The following is a 13,089-nucleotide window of genomic DNA, read 5'->3' on the forward strand; positions in this document are numbered from 1 at the left end:
ACTGACTGAACGGGCATGCCACTCCATTGACACAGGTAATGCTCACCCAATTAAAGTCCAACCTTACCGGGTGTCTCCTCAAGTTAAAATTGCTATAGATGGGGAGATCCAGGATATGTTACAGATGGGTGTAATCCGCCCCTCTGGAAGTGCATGGGCATCTCCAGTGGTTCTAATTCCCAAACCAGATGGGGAGATACGTTTTTGCGTGGACTACAGTAAGCTAAATGCTGTAACTCGCCCAGACAACTATCCAGTGCCACGCACAGATGAAGTATTAGAGAAAGTGGGACGGGCCCAGTTCATCTCTACCTTGGACTTAACCAAGGGGTACTGGCAGGTACCGTTAGATGAATCCGCCAAGGAAAGGTCAGCCTTCACCACACATCTCGGGCTGTATGAATTTAATGTCCTCCCTTTCGGGCTGTGAAATGCACCCGCCACCTTCCAAAGACTTGTAGATGGTCTCCTAGCAGGATTAGGAGAATATGCAGTCGCCTACCTTGACGATGTGGCCATATTTTCGGATTCCTGGGCAGAACACCTGGAACATCTACAAAAAGTCTTTGAGCGCATAAGGGAGGCAGGACTCACTGTTAAGGCTAAGAAGTGTCAAATGGGCCTTAACAGACACCAGGTGGGTCAAGGAATTAACAGCCCCCTACAGGCCAAAGTGGATGCTATCCAAAAGTGGCCTGTCCCAAAGTCAAAGAAACAAGTTCAATCCTTCTTTGGCTTGGCCGGTTATTATAGACGATTTGTACCACAATACAGCCAAATCGCCGCCCTACTGACAGACCTAACCAAAAAGAAACAGCCAAATGCTGTTCAGTGGACCGAAGAGTGTCAGAAGGCCTTTAGTCAGCTTAAAGCGACACTCATGTCTGACCCTGTACTTAGGGCCCCAGACTTTGACAAACCATTCCTAGTAACCACAGATGCGTCTGAGCGTGGTGTGGGAGCAGTTTTAATGCAGAAAGGACCTGATCAAGAATTCCACCCTGTAGTGTTTCTCAGCAAAAAACTGTCTGAGAGGGAAAGCAACTGGTCAATCAGTGAAAAAGAATGTTATGCCATTGTCTATGCCCTGGAAAAGCTACGCCCATATGTTTGGGGACGGCGTTTCCACCTGCAAACCAACCATTCTGCGTTACAGTGGCTTCATACCACCATGGGAAATAACAAAAAACGTATTCGGTGGAGTTTAGCTCTCCAAGATTTTGATTTCGACATCCAACACATCTCAGGAGCTTCTAACAAAGTGGCTGATGCACTCTCCCGTGAAAGTTTCCCAGAATCAACTGGTTAAAATCGTCCTTGAGATGTCGAAAATATTGTTAGTCTTTATGTAAATATAAAGGGAAGGGTAAACCGCTTTAAAATCCCTCCTGGCCAGAGGAAAAATCCTCTTACCTGTAAAGGGTTAAGAAGCTAAAGGTAACCTCGCTGGCACCTGACCAAAATGACCAATGAGGAGACAAGATACTTTCAAAAGCTGGGAGGAGGGAGAAAAAGAAAGGGTCTGTGTCTGTCTGTATGCTGCTTTTGCCAGGGACAGAACAGGAATGGAGTTTTAGAACTTTTAATAAGTAATCTAGCTAGGTATGTGTTAGATTATGATTTCTTTAAATGGCTGACAAAAGAGCTGTGCTGAATAGAATGACTATTCTTGTCTGTTTCAGAGTAACAACCGTGTTAGTCTGTATTTGCAAAAAGAAAAGGAGTACTTGTGGCACTTTAGAGACTAACCAATTTATCTGAGCATAAGCTTTCGTGAGCTACAGCTCACTTCATCGGATGCAGCTGTAGCTCACGAAAACTTATGCTCAAATAAATTGGTTAGTCTCTAAGGTGCCACAAGTACTCCTTTTCTTTATTCTTGTCTGTGTGTCTTTTTTGTAACTGAAGGTTTTGCCTAGAGGGATTCTCTATGTTTTGAATCTAATTACCCTGTAAGGTATTTACCATCCTGATTTTACAGAGGTGATTTCTTTACTTCTATTAAAAGTCTTCTTGTAAGAAAACTGAATGCTTTTTCATTGTTCTAAGATCCAAGGGTTTGGGTCCGTGGTGACCTATGCAAATTGGTGAGGATTTTTACCAAACCTTCCCCAGGAAGTGGGGTGCAAGGGTTGGGAGGATTTTGGGGGGAAAGACGTGGCCAAACTTCGTTTCCCAGTAAACGAAGATAAAGTTTGGTGGTGGCAGTGGAAATCCAAGGGCAAAGGGTAAAATTAATTTGTACCTTGGGGAAGTTTTAACCTAAGCTGGTAAAAGTAAGCTTAGGAGGTTTTCATGCAGGTCCCCACATCTGTACCCTAGATTTCAGAGTGGGGAAGTAACCTTGACAGGGCTATTGCCACTCGCTTCTCACTTGTGAGGGCTGCTCTCCTCTTGGTATTCTTGCCCCTCAGGGCAGGGGAAAGCAAATCACAAAGTTGCATGAAAGTGCCCTTACGCATGCGAAAGTTTCGCAGCCACTGGGAATCATTCCAGACCTGCAACACGATGCTGTTCCACCAGTCTGTGCTTATTTCCTGGGCCCAGAATCAGCATTCCACCACATGAACCTGCCCCATTAGCACCATGGTGCCCACATTGCCAGGGCCTGTGCTTTGAGAGAAGTCTGTGTCCATGTCCTCGTCACTCTCGTCACCGAGCTGACGTCCCCTACTTGCCCGGTTTCGCTTTGCCAGGTTCTGGTGCTGCACGTACTGCTGGATAATGCACGTGGTGTTTAATGTGCTCCTAATTGCCAAAGTGATCTGAGCGGGCTCCATGCTTGCCTGTGGTATGGCGTCTGCACAGAAAAAAGGTGCGGGACGATTGTCTGCCTTTGCTCTGAAGGAGGGAGGGGCGACTGATGACATGGCTTACAGGGTTGGCTTACAGGGAATTAAAATCAACAAAGGGGGTGGCTTTACATCAAGGAGAAAGAAAAACAACTGTCACACAGAATGGCCCCCTCAAGGATTGAGCTCAAAACCCTGGGTTTAGCAGGCCAATGCTCAACCCAATGCTCAACGCACTGAGCTATCCCTCCTCCTGATATTTCACACAGGACTGAATCTCCATTAAACTTTTCAAGGTGCCCCTGACAGACCTCACTGAAATGATTGTCAGCCATTGATTTCACGGGGAGAGGGAAGGGGAGCAAATGAATACAAAACAAATCTGGTGTATTTCTTATTTTGATCCACTCCGTCTATCTTTTACATCTTTGGCTGGCAGCAGACGGTGCAGTAGGACTGCATGCCATCCACATCTCATGCCTGCTCACCATAAGATGGTACAACAGGACTGCTGGGAGGACTAAAGAGAATGACCTGGTCGAGTCACTCCTATTTTAGTCCCTGCGCCCATGTCTGCCCAGGCGCTCCTGACTGACTTTACTGAGGCGGCCAGGAGCACCTCAGACATGATGACGATGGTTATCAGGCCTATTGTACCATCTGCTGCCATAACGCAATAGGTTGCTGCTGTGTAGCAATGCAGTACCACATCTGCCAGCACCCAGGAGACGTACGGTGACAGCGAGCTGAGTGGGCTCCATGCTTGCCTTGGTATGGCGTCTGCACAGGTAACTCAGGAAAAAAGGCGTGAAATGATTGTCTGCCGTTGCTTTCACAGAGGGAGGGAGGGAGGGCCTGACGACATGTACCCAGAACCACCCGTGACAATGTTTTTGCCCCATTAGGCATTGGGATCTCAACTCAGAATTCTAGTGGGTGGCAGAGACTGCGGGAACTGTGGGATAGCTACTCACAGTGCAATGCTCCGGAAATTGACGCTAGCCTCGGTACTGAGGAAGCACTCCGCCAAGTTAATGCACTTAATGCAGTTAGAGCATTTTGTGTGGGGACACACACAATCGACTATATAAAAACGATTTCTAAAAAAACAACTTCTATAAATTCGACTTAATTTCATAGTGTAGACATACCCTCAGGCTATATTTAAGGGGATTGACCATAGGAGTTAAGACAGTGTAGAAGACAGAAAACAATTTGTTTAAATCTCTGAGTGTGTTGTTTTTTGGTAACACATAGACAATCATTAGTGTCCGGTAGAAAATTGTAACAGCTACGAGGTGAGAGGAGCAGGTGGAAAATGCCTTTTGCTTTCCAGAGATGGAAGAGAGTCTCAGGATGGTGGCTATAATAAGAACATAGGAGATAATGGTTAATAGAAATGAGGGCAGAGTGAAAATGGAGGCAAATAGGAATGCTACAAATTCCACCACGATGGTGTCACTGCAGGAGAGTTTTACCACTGGGGTGAGCTCACAAAAGAAATGGTCAATTTCATTGGGGCCACAGAAAGTTAACTGTGACATGAACGATACTGTTATGCTAATAGCCAGAAATGCACTTATGCAAGACCCAGCTGTGAGCTGAAGGAAGAACCTGGCTGTCATAAAGGTTGCATAATGTAGTGGTTTACATATTGCCAGATACTGATCATAAGACATTGCTGCGAGGAGGTAACATTCTGCAGCTGCCAAAGAACCCAAAAAATACATTTGTGTAACACAGCCCATGAAAGAGATGGTTCTGTCCCCCGTCAGGAGACTGGCCAGCAGCCTGGGCAGGATGGTGGAGGTGTAGCAGGTCTCCAAGCAGGCCAAGTTCCCCAGGAAGAAGTACATGGGGGTGTGAAGGTGCTGATCAGCCATAACTAGAGCAATGATGAGCATGTTCCCGGTCATGGTCACAATATAGATCACTAGAAATACCAGGAAGAGAAGAACCTTCAGATCCTGAATATTCTCAAATCCCAGGAAGATGAATTCTGTGATTATCGATTGATTTCCCCACTCAGTGTTTGCCACTGATTGCATCTAGGGGAAAGAAAATAAACTCAGCCATTTAAATTTAAGGAGATACTTTTAAATTTTGGCCAAGTATCTTTTATTTAATCCCAGGAATACCAAAATCCTCACCTCTCTTCTGGGATCTGGGTTCTTTACTCAACTACTGGGCTATTTACTTTCCCAACAGGTGGATCAAGACCCCAGATCAGAAAGGTGAACTTTCCGGTATCTTGACATTTTAACCAACCATGTATTTGGCTCCCAGCAGCCTGAATGTCTGAAATTCCCACTATACAAATTCATTTTAATTCTGGTAACCCATCTCCTCTTATGAGAGTTCAAGCAGGTTCTCTGTTTATCCACACACCTGGCTGGTGCCATCAGAATTTTTTCATTTTCTTTGGTGTCCTATCTCCTCCTGGAATATGAGCACCCAACTGCCTTAGACAATTTTTACAATCCCAAATTCTAAATTCAGTATACATATTTGCTACCTTGACATTCCCCAGGGTACAATCTGGACTGTTGAATCATAGAATCATAGAATATCAGGGTTGGAAGGGACCTCAGGAGGTCATCTAGTCCAACCCCCTGCTCAAAGCAGGACCAATCCCCAATTAAATCATCCCAGCCAGGGCTTTGTCAAGCCTGACCTTAAAAACTTCTAAGGAAGGAGATTCTACCACCTCCCTAGGTAACGCATTCCAGTGTTTCACCACTCTCCTATTGAAAAGTTTTTCCTAATATCCAACCTAAACCTCCCCCACTGCAACTTGAGACCATTACTCCTTGTCCTGTCCTCTTCTACCACTGAGAATAGTCTAGAACCATCCTCTTTGGAACCACCTCTCAGGTAGTTGAAAGCAGCTATCAAATCCCCCCTCATTCTTCTCTTCTGCAGACTAAACAATCCCAGTTCCCTCAGCCTCTCCTCATAAGTCATGTGTTCCAGACCCCTAATCATTTTTGTTGCCCTTCTCTGGACTCTTTCCAATTTTTCCACATCCTTCTTGTAGTGTGGGGCCCAAAACTGGACACAGTACTCCAGATGAGGCCTCACCAATGTCGAATAGAGGGGAACGATCACGTCCCTCGATCTGCTGGCTATGCCCCTACTTATACATCCCAAAATGCCATTAGCCTTCTTGGCAACAAGGGCACACTGTCGACTCATATCCAGCTTCTCGTCCACTGTCACCCCTAGGTCCTTTTCCGCAGAACTGCTGCCTAGCCATTCGGTCCCTAGTCTGTAGCGGTGCATTGGATTCTTCCATCCTAAGTGCAGGACCCTGCACTTATCCTTGTTGAACCTCATCAGATTTCTTTTGGCCCAATCCTCCAATTTGTCTAGGTCCCTCTGTATCCTATCCCTACCTGCCACCGTATCTACCACTCCTCCTAGTTTAGTATCATCCGCAAATTTGCTGAGAGTGCAATCCACACCATCCTCCAGATCATTTATGAAGATATTGAACAAAACCGGCCCCAGGACCGACCCTTGGGGCACTCCACTAGATACCGGCTGCCAACTCATCATGGAGCCATTGATCACTACCCGTTGAGCCCGACAATCCAGCCAACTTTCTACCCACCTTATAGTGCATTCATCCAGCCCATACTTCTTTAACTTGCTGACAAGAATACTGTGGGAGACGGTGTCAAAAGCTTTGCTAAAGTCAAGAAACAATACATCCACTGCTTTCCCTTCATCCACAGAACCAGTAATCTCATCATAGAAGACGATTAGATTAGTCAGGCATGACCTTCCCTTGGTGAATCCATGCTGACTGTTCCTGATCACTTTCCTCTCGTCTAAGTGCTTCAGAATTGATTCCTTGAGGACCTGCTCCATGATTTTTCCAGGGACTGAGGTGAAGCTGACTGGCCTGTAGTTCCCCGGATCTTCCTTCTTCCCTTTTTTAAAGATGGGCACTACATTAGCCTTTTTCCAGTCGTCCGGGACTTCCCCCGATTGCCATGAGTTTTCAAAGATAATGGCCAATGGCTCTGCAATCACAGCCACCAACTCCTTTAGCACTCTCGGATGCAACGCATCCGGCCCCATGGATTTGTGCACGTCCAGCTTTTCTAAATAGTCCCGAACCACTTCTTTCTCCACAGAGGGCTGGCCACCTACTCCCCATGCTGTGTTGCCCAGTGCAGCAGTCTGGGAGCTGACCTTGTTCGTGAAGACAGAGGCAAAAAAAGCATTGAGTACATTAGCTTTTTCCACATCCTCTGTCACTAGGTTGCCTCCCTCATTCAGTAAGGGGCCCACACTTTCCTTAGCTTTCTTCTTGTTGCCAACATACCTGAAGAAACCCTTCTTGTTACTCTTAACATCTCTTGCTAGCTGCAGCTCCAAGTGCGATTTGGCCCTCCTGATTTCATTCCTACATGCCCGAGCAATATTTTTATACACTTCCCTGGTCATTTTTCCAATCTTCCACTTCTTATAAGCTTCTTTTTTATGTTTAAGATCCGCAAGGATTTCATTGTTAAGCCAAACTGGTCGCCTGCCATATTTACTATTCTTTCGACACATCGGGATGGTTTGTCCCTGTAACCTGAATAGGGATTCTTTGAAATACAGCCCGCTCTCCTGGACTCCTTTCCCCCTCATGTTATTCCCACCAGGGGATCCTACCCATCAGTTCCCTGAGGGAGTCGAAGTCTGCTTTCCTGAAGTCCAGGGTCCGTATTCTGCTGCTTACCTTTCTTCCCTGTGTCAGGATCCTGAACTCGACCAACTCATGGTCACTGCCTCCCAGATTCCCATCCACTTTTGCTTCCCCTACTAATTCTTCCCGGTTTGTGAGCAGCAGGTCAAGAAAAGCTCTCCCCCTAGTTGGGTCCTCCAGCACTTGCACCAGGAAATTGTCCCCTACATTTTCCAAAAACTTCCTGGATTGTCTGTGCACTGCTGTAGTGCTCTCCCAGCAGATATCAGGATGATTAAAGTCGCCCATGAGAACCAGGGTGTGAACAACTGTGTCCCCTCCATTCTCCAATCTGGGGTGCCTTTTATACTGCTTCACTGTGAAAGCCACCACACCTAATCTGTTCACACACAATCTCCGGCATGTAAATCACTCCCAGCTATATTGTATGAGTGCTATAACCAGCCACTCTTGAATTACACTGCAGAACGCCAGCAAATTCCCGGTCCCTGACTTCCGCCCAGAAACGTGCGTCTTGTACAGCCCAGCTCTCTCCTTTTAGACAAGCTCATACAAAGTCTGTCACTTCATCAACAGAAAGGTGCAGGTGGTGGAAGCTCCATCCTTAGAGGTCTTTGAGGCCTGGCTTGACAAAGCCCTGGCTGGGATGATTTAGTTGGGGTTGGTCCTGCTTTGAACAGGGGATTGGACTAGAGGACCTCCTGAGGTCTCTTCCAACCCTAATCGTCTATGATTCTATGATTCTATGCACTGAAAGTTTCAGAAACAAGAATGCAAATAAAAAGCACCCCCGACCCCCAAAAGTTCTGTTTGGTTTTTGTGTATCTTATGATTTTCAACCAACCTTATGAGATTTTGGGGGCCTGATTCATGATTTTTGAATGACTGGGGTTGGCAATCCATGTGTGTGTGTGTGTGTGTGTGTTTGGTTGTGTTTCTTTCTGTGTGTATGTGACTGTGTCTTTGTGTGTTTTTCTTTGGGTAGGATCTGCTGCTGCTTTATATTTGATTTTGGCAGTATGGCCAATCCCAAGTGTTAAAGATAAGTGAATTAGGTCACAGAAAATAGAATCATAGGACTTGAAGGGACCTTGAGAGGTCATCTAGCCCAGTCCCCTGCACTAATGCACTCAATAATAATTACATTATTAATTATTATTATTATTATTATTATTATTAACAACAATAATAACAACAACAACAATATAAAACCGTGGTTCTGCATACAATTATGAATATCAAGCAAGTTGTAGAGAGGTTGTACATCCAATGATGTGATGGAGGGAAAGGTCTGCTATCTTTGGAGGAAGCAATTAACAATGAAAAATATAACATCAATTCTATGAGGAGTCAGTCAGAGTAAAAGGGCACGATACCAAGCGATGGCCAAGTGTGCATCCCGGCCCAAGGAAGCATAAAGGAGAGAAGAAAACAAATCTCCAAAGAAAGACTGGAAAGATTTACCCAGAAATCAATGCATGGTCAGAAAATATGTCTGATCACACCACTAAACATATCTTCATGGTCTGGTGAGTTATTGCTTCAAAGTTACCTGAGCTGTCATCTCATCTACCTAATAAAAACAAAGACATCCTTTGAGTTAGAAGTTCTTCTCACTCCTTAATTTTCCCTTTTGAGTTTAGAAGTTGACTCCATTCCTACCTCTGCTGATACTGTCTAGAGAGTATAGATATGATTAGCTTTTCCCCTTTGGCTTATTTCAAGCACCTACCATCCAAAGTGCCAAGGGAGATGCCTTCTTCTCACATGAAAGATAAATAATGAAGCAGAAGAGACACAAGCTCTTTAGTACTACATAGAAGGCACGGGAAACCAAGCAGGCCATCGGGACCATTGCTGAGAGAATAAAGACAAGTGAAAAAGATGGTGACTGATGGTCGAGAGTGCAACCTGCATCCAGCTCTCCAAAATGCTGACTGAAGAGGTTATATCAGAGATTCAAGATCATGCAGATCAGTCTTAAAGGTAAAGCAATCTTGTTCCCCTCTTCCTATTTGAAATGATAGAAACAGATCAGGAAATAAAAATACGACCATTCATAGATTCCAAGGCCAGAAGGGGCCATGGTGAACATCTAGTCTGACCTCCTACAAAACACAGGCCTTTGGAACTTCCCCAAATTAATTCCTGCAGCACCCACCAATAAAAGAAAATGCTTCTGTGTGCAATACAGTATCAGCTTGAAATAGTTTCTCATCTGAAAGTGAAATGTAGCTGGATTTCCAAAACAAACAGATATTTATATGGCCAAATTTGCATTCACTGTGATACTGTCGTGATTTATGGCTGTGATGACTTGGGGAATTTATCTGTGCAATTTATGAATTCTGGTTGATGCTATGAAGTTGCTATAACATGGACGTATCCGGGAATGCCTCTATGTGGATGTGGACTCCACCACTTGCTGACACGGGCTGAAGTATGTACCTACCAGGCAATGGAGGGCAGTTAACCCTGATGGCTGAACTCTGACTCAACAATTGGTATGCTGAGGAAGTGGGCTGTGCTTGGAGAAGCTACTTCCTCCCATTGTTGCGGGGGGGCGGGGGAGGGGCTAGTGATGGAGGATTTGGGAAAAACACTAGGAGCAGAACAAAGGAACCAGGTTTTGGTAGGGGGACATATACATTCAAGACACTTGCTAAGACAGGAAGACGAAGCTTTGGGTAGGAGAGGAGAAGAGAGAGAAAAACTTTTGTAGTGGGGGAGGGGGGTCCTGTTTAGTTGCAGACTAGCCAAGTCAGAGAAGGCTGGCTGGGGTAGAGAAGTCATGAGCTGCCAGCAGAGGATCCTGTTCACCCAAAGGGTGTCTCCCAAGCCCAGAGAACTCTCCAGGGTGGGGAGAAAGCTGAGGCAGGGAAATGTGGATGGGTGTGTTGAATATTTTGTGTAACTCTGTGTATCTCTCGTGCTGTTAAGTAAAGAGCAATGGGGTTTTAGAATCCTGAACAAAATCTGTCTGTGCATCTGCTGTTTCTCGCTGCAAACCAGAGGGCTCACACCTTTAGAGGCATTGTGGGGAATGCACAAGAGCTGCTTGGGAGGCCTGAGGAGCTGGTGCTAGTTTCAGAGCCTGGGCAACGGGATCTGGGGTCCTCACTGGCCAGAGGGGTGTCAGACAAAAGGTCTGCACCTGGAGTCCCAAAGCCAGGGACAGTGCCTACACTCGGCCCAGCACCAGAAAGCTAAGAGCATATGTGATTCAGCATTTGTAACCCCTGACAACGTTCTGAGACGTGTCCCTCGTGGGGAGGAGGACTAGATCCCTGACAATGGCGTTACACAGATGTTGGTGTTATCCTTGTCACTTCTTTTCAGGTAATTCTGTTCTATCCCACACCAATCACAATCATATCATAGCACCTACAAGAGTGAAAACCACAGAAGAGCAATAAGGGAGTCCCCCAAAATATCAAATAATGAACATCATCAGCAGTGGGCTCTTCACTGAAGGGAAGCATTTTTCTGCTCCTATATTTAGTGCATGACAGAAGGTGAGCAAACAATCTGAACTGTTATGACAATACTTAGGTCTCTAAGCACTGAGGGGGGATGGATAGCTCAGTGGTTTGAGCATTAGCCTGCTAAACCCAGCGTTGTGAGTTCAATCCTTGAGGCAGCAGCCTGGGGCAAAAATTGGGGATTGGTCCTGCTTTGAGCAAGGGGTTGGACTAGATGACCTCCTAAGGTCCTTTCCAACCCTGATATTCAATGATACTGCTAGTGAAAAATTTTTCACTGAGGAGCATCTTTTGAAGCAAAATGGCCTTATAAATGACATGGAATATTTTGTGAGAATTTCCATATTCTGCTAAATTTTCTGTTTTTTTTCCTTTTGAAGAACCAAAACCCCAAACACTGAAAACAATGAGCAAAAATTGTAGATGAAAACATTTTTTTTCATCCTTTTTTTCCAGGGGAAAAAAAAAGAGCAATTTCCCAACCACCTCTAAGTTGGGTAGCCTGAGCCATTATTTGATCTTTTACTGGTGTAGTTTGGATGGCAGAATATGCATGATTTGTTCCAAAATGAGAAATACCAGGCAAAGAAATGCCATGGTCTGGGGTTTTGATCCAATTGCTGGAAAGGTATTTAGCAGGGAATGATGAGTTTTGAACATTTCAGGAACTTAAAAGAAGATGTGGTTTACGTTTATTCTCTTCAAGTTGAATTTTTGAATTTGTTTGTGTTCCCTAGATATGACAATGGCAAACACAGAGTGGAGAAACCAAACGGCCATCACAGAATTCATCCTCCTGGGATTTGGGGATCTACCTGCATTGCAGATCCTTCTCTTCCTGTTGTTTCTAGTGACCTACATTGTGACCTTGGCTGGGAACATCCTCGTCATTGTGCTAGTTGTGGCTAATCAGCACCTTCACACCCCCATGTACTTCTTCCTGGGGAACTTGTCCTGCTTGGAGACCTGCTACACCTCCACCATCCTGCCCAGGATGCTGGCCAGTCTCCTGACAGGGGACAGAACCATTTCTGTTAGAGGCTGCTTGGTACAATTATATTTCTTTGGTTCTCTAGTAGGTACAGAATGTTACCTACTAGCTGCAATGTCTTATGATCGGTATTTAGCGATATGTAAAGCACTGCATTATTCAATGCATATGAATGACAGGTTCTGCCTCTACCTAGCAGCTGGGTCTTGGCTAAGTGCATTTTTGATTGTTACCATAATAATATTTTTAATGTCACAATTAACTTTCTGTGGCCCCAATGAAATGGACCATTTCTTTTGTGATCTCACTCCAGTGATAAAACTCTCCTGTAGTGTCACCCACCAGATGGAACTTGTGACCTTCTTGGGCTCCTTCCTATTCACTTTACCGCCATTTCTATTAACCCTTACATCCTACGTTTGTATCATAACTGCCATCCTGAGAATCCCTTCTAGCACTGGGAGGCAAAAGGCCTTTTCCACCTGCTCCTCTCACCTTATTGTGGTTACTACTTTCTATGGCATGCTAATCATTGTGTATATTTTACCAAAAACCAAGATGCTGCGCGAGCTTAACAAAGTATTCTCTGTCTTCTACACTGTCCTGACTCCCCTGGCCAACCCCCTCACCTACAGCCTGAGAAACAAAGAAGTCATGGAGGCCCTGAGAAAAGCTGTCAGGAACTCTGTGGCTTTCATGAGCTCATTTATGGAGGGTGACGTGAAATGGAGTGTATGATGTATGACATTCAGTCACTGGACCAGAATCTGTCTGGTCTGTTTTCAGAGTCCTTTAATGTAAGTTTTTCAAAGCGGGTGTAACGTAATAAAAGTATAACTGTACTGGTTAGATAAATCTGTGTATGGAATCAATTAAAGTTGGGGACAAGGAAACTGGTACATACTGTGTTTGACCTAGTAGATTTGGTTAGAGGTTTTCATGACTTCTGAGAAGGTCGCAAAGTTACTGTAGTAAGTATCCAAAATGTGAGTTGCATCAACTGCAAATAAGTGGAACCATTAGATAGTTGTTTTTGTTAATTAAATTGGATGTGGTGATGTTGCCACCTGTCTCTGGACATTTCTTTTCTGGGGTCACTTGGCAACCGGCTTAAGTCTGAAG

At 45.0% G+C, this 13,089-nt stretch overlaps 2 protein-coding genes across 2 annotated transcripts; one reads left to right on the forward strand and one right to left on the reverse strand.

Annotated features, from left to right (window-relative positions):
• Positions 1 to 3,907: 3,907 nt before the first annotated feature.
• Positions 3,908 to 4,840, reverse strand: LOC141997746 (olfactory receptor 6F1-like). The gene has a single exon (XM_074970164.1). It carries the CDS (start codon positions 4,838 to 4,840, stop codon positions 3,908 to 3,910), a length of 933 nt encoding a protein of 310 aa, XP_074826265.1.
• Positions 4,841 to 11,721: 6,881 nt separating this feature from the next.
• On the forward strand, positions 11,722 to 12,705 carry LOC141997747 (olfactory receptor 11A1-like). Its single transcript, XM_074970165.1, has one exon. The coding sequence runs from the start codon at positions 11,722 to 11,724 to the stop codon at positions 12,703 to 12,705; it is 984 nt and encodes a 327-aa protein (XP_074826266.1).
• The last annotated feature ends 384 nt before the right edge of the window (positions 12,706 to 13,089 follow it).

Source organism: Natator depressus, chromosome 13, assembly GCF_965152275.1.
Source record: "Natator depressus isolate rNatDep1 chromosome 13, rNatDep2.hap1, whole genome shotgun sequence".
NCBI lineage: Eukaryota > Metazoa > Chordata > Testudines > Cheloniidae > Natator > Natator depressus.

Coding starts and splice junctions, on each gene's coding strand:
- LOC141997746 (XM_074970164.1), bottom strand. CDS start 4,840: ATGCAATCAGTGGCAAACACTGAGTGGGGAAATCAATCGATAATCACA.
- LOC141997747 (XM_074970165.1), top strand. CDS start 11,722: ATGGCAAACACAGAGTGGAGAAACCAAACGGCCATCACAGAATTCATC.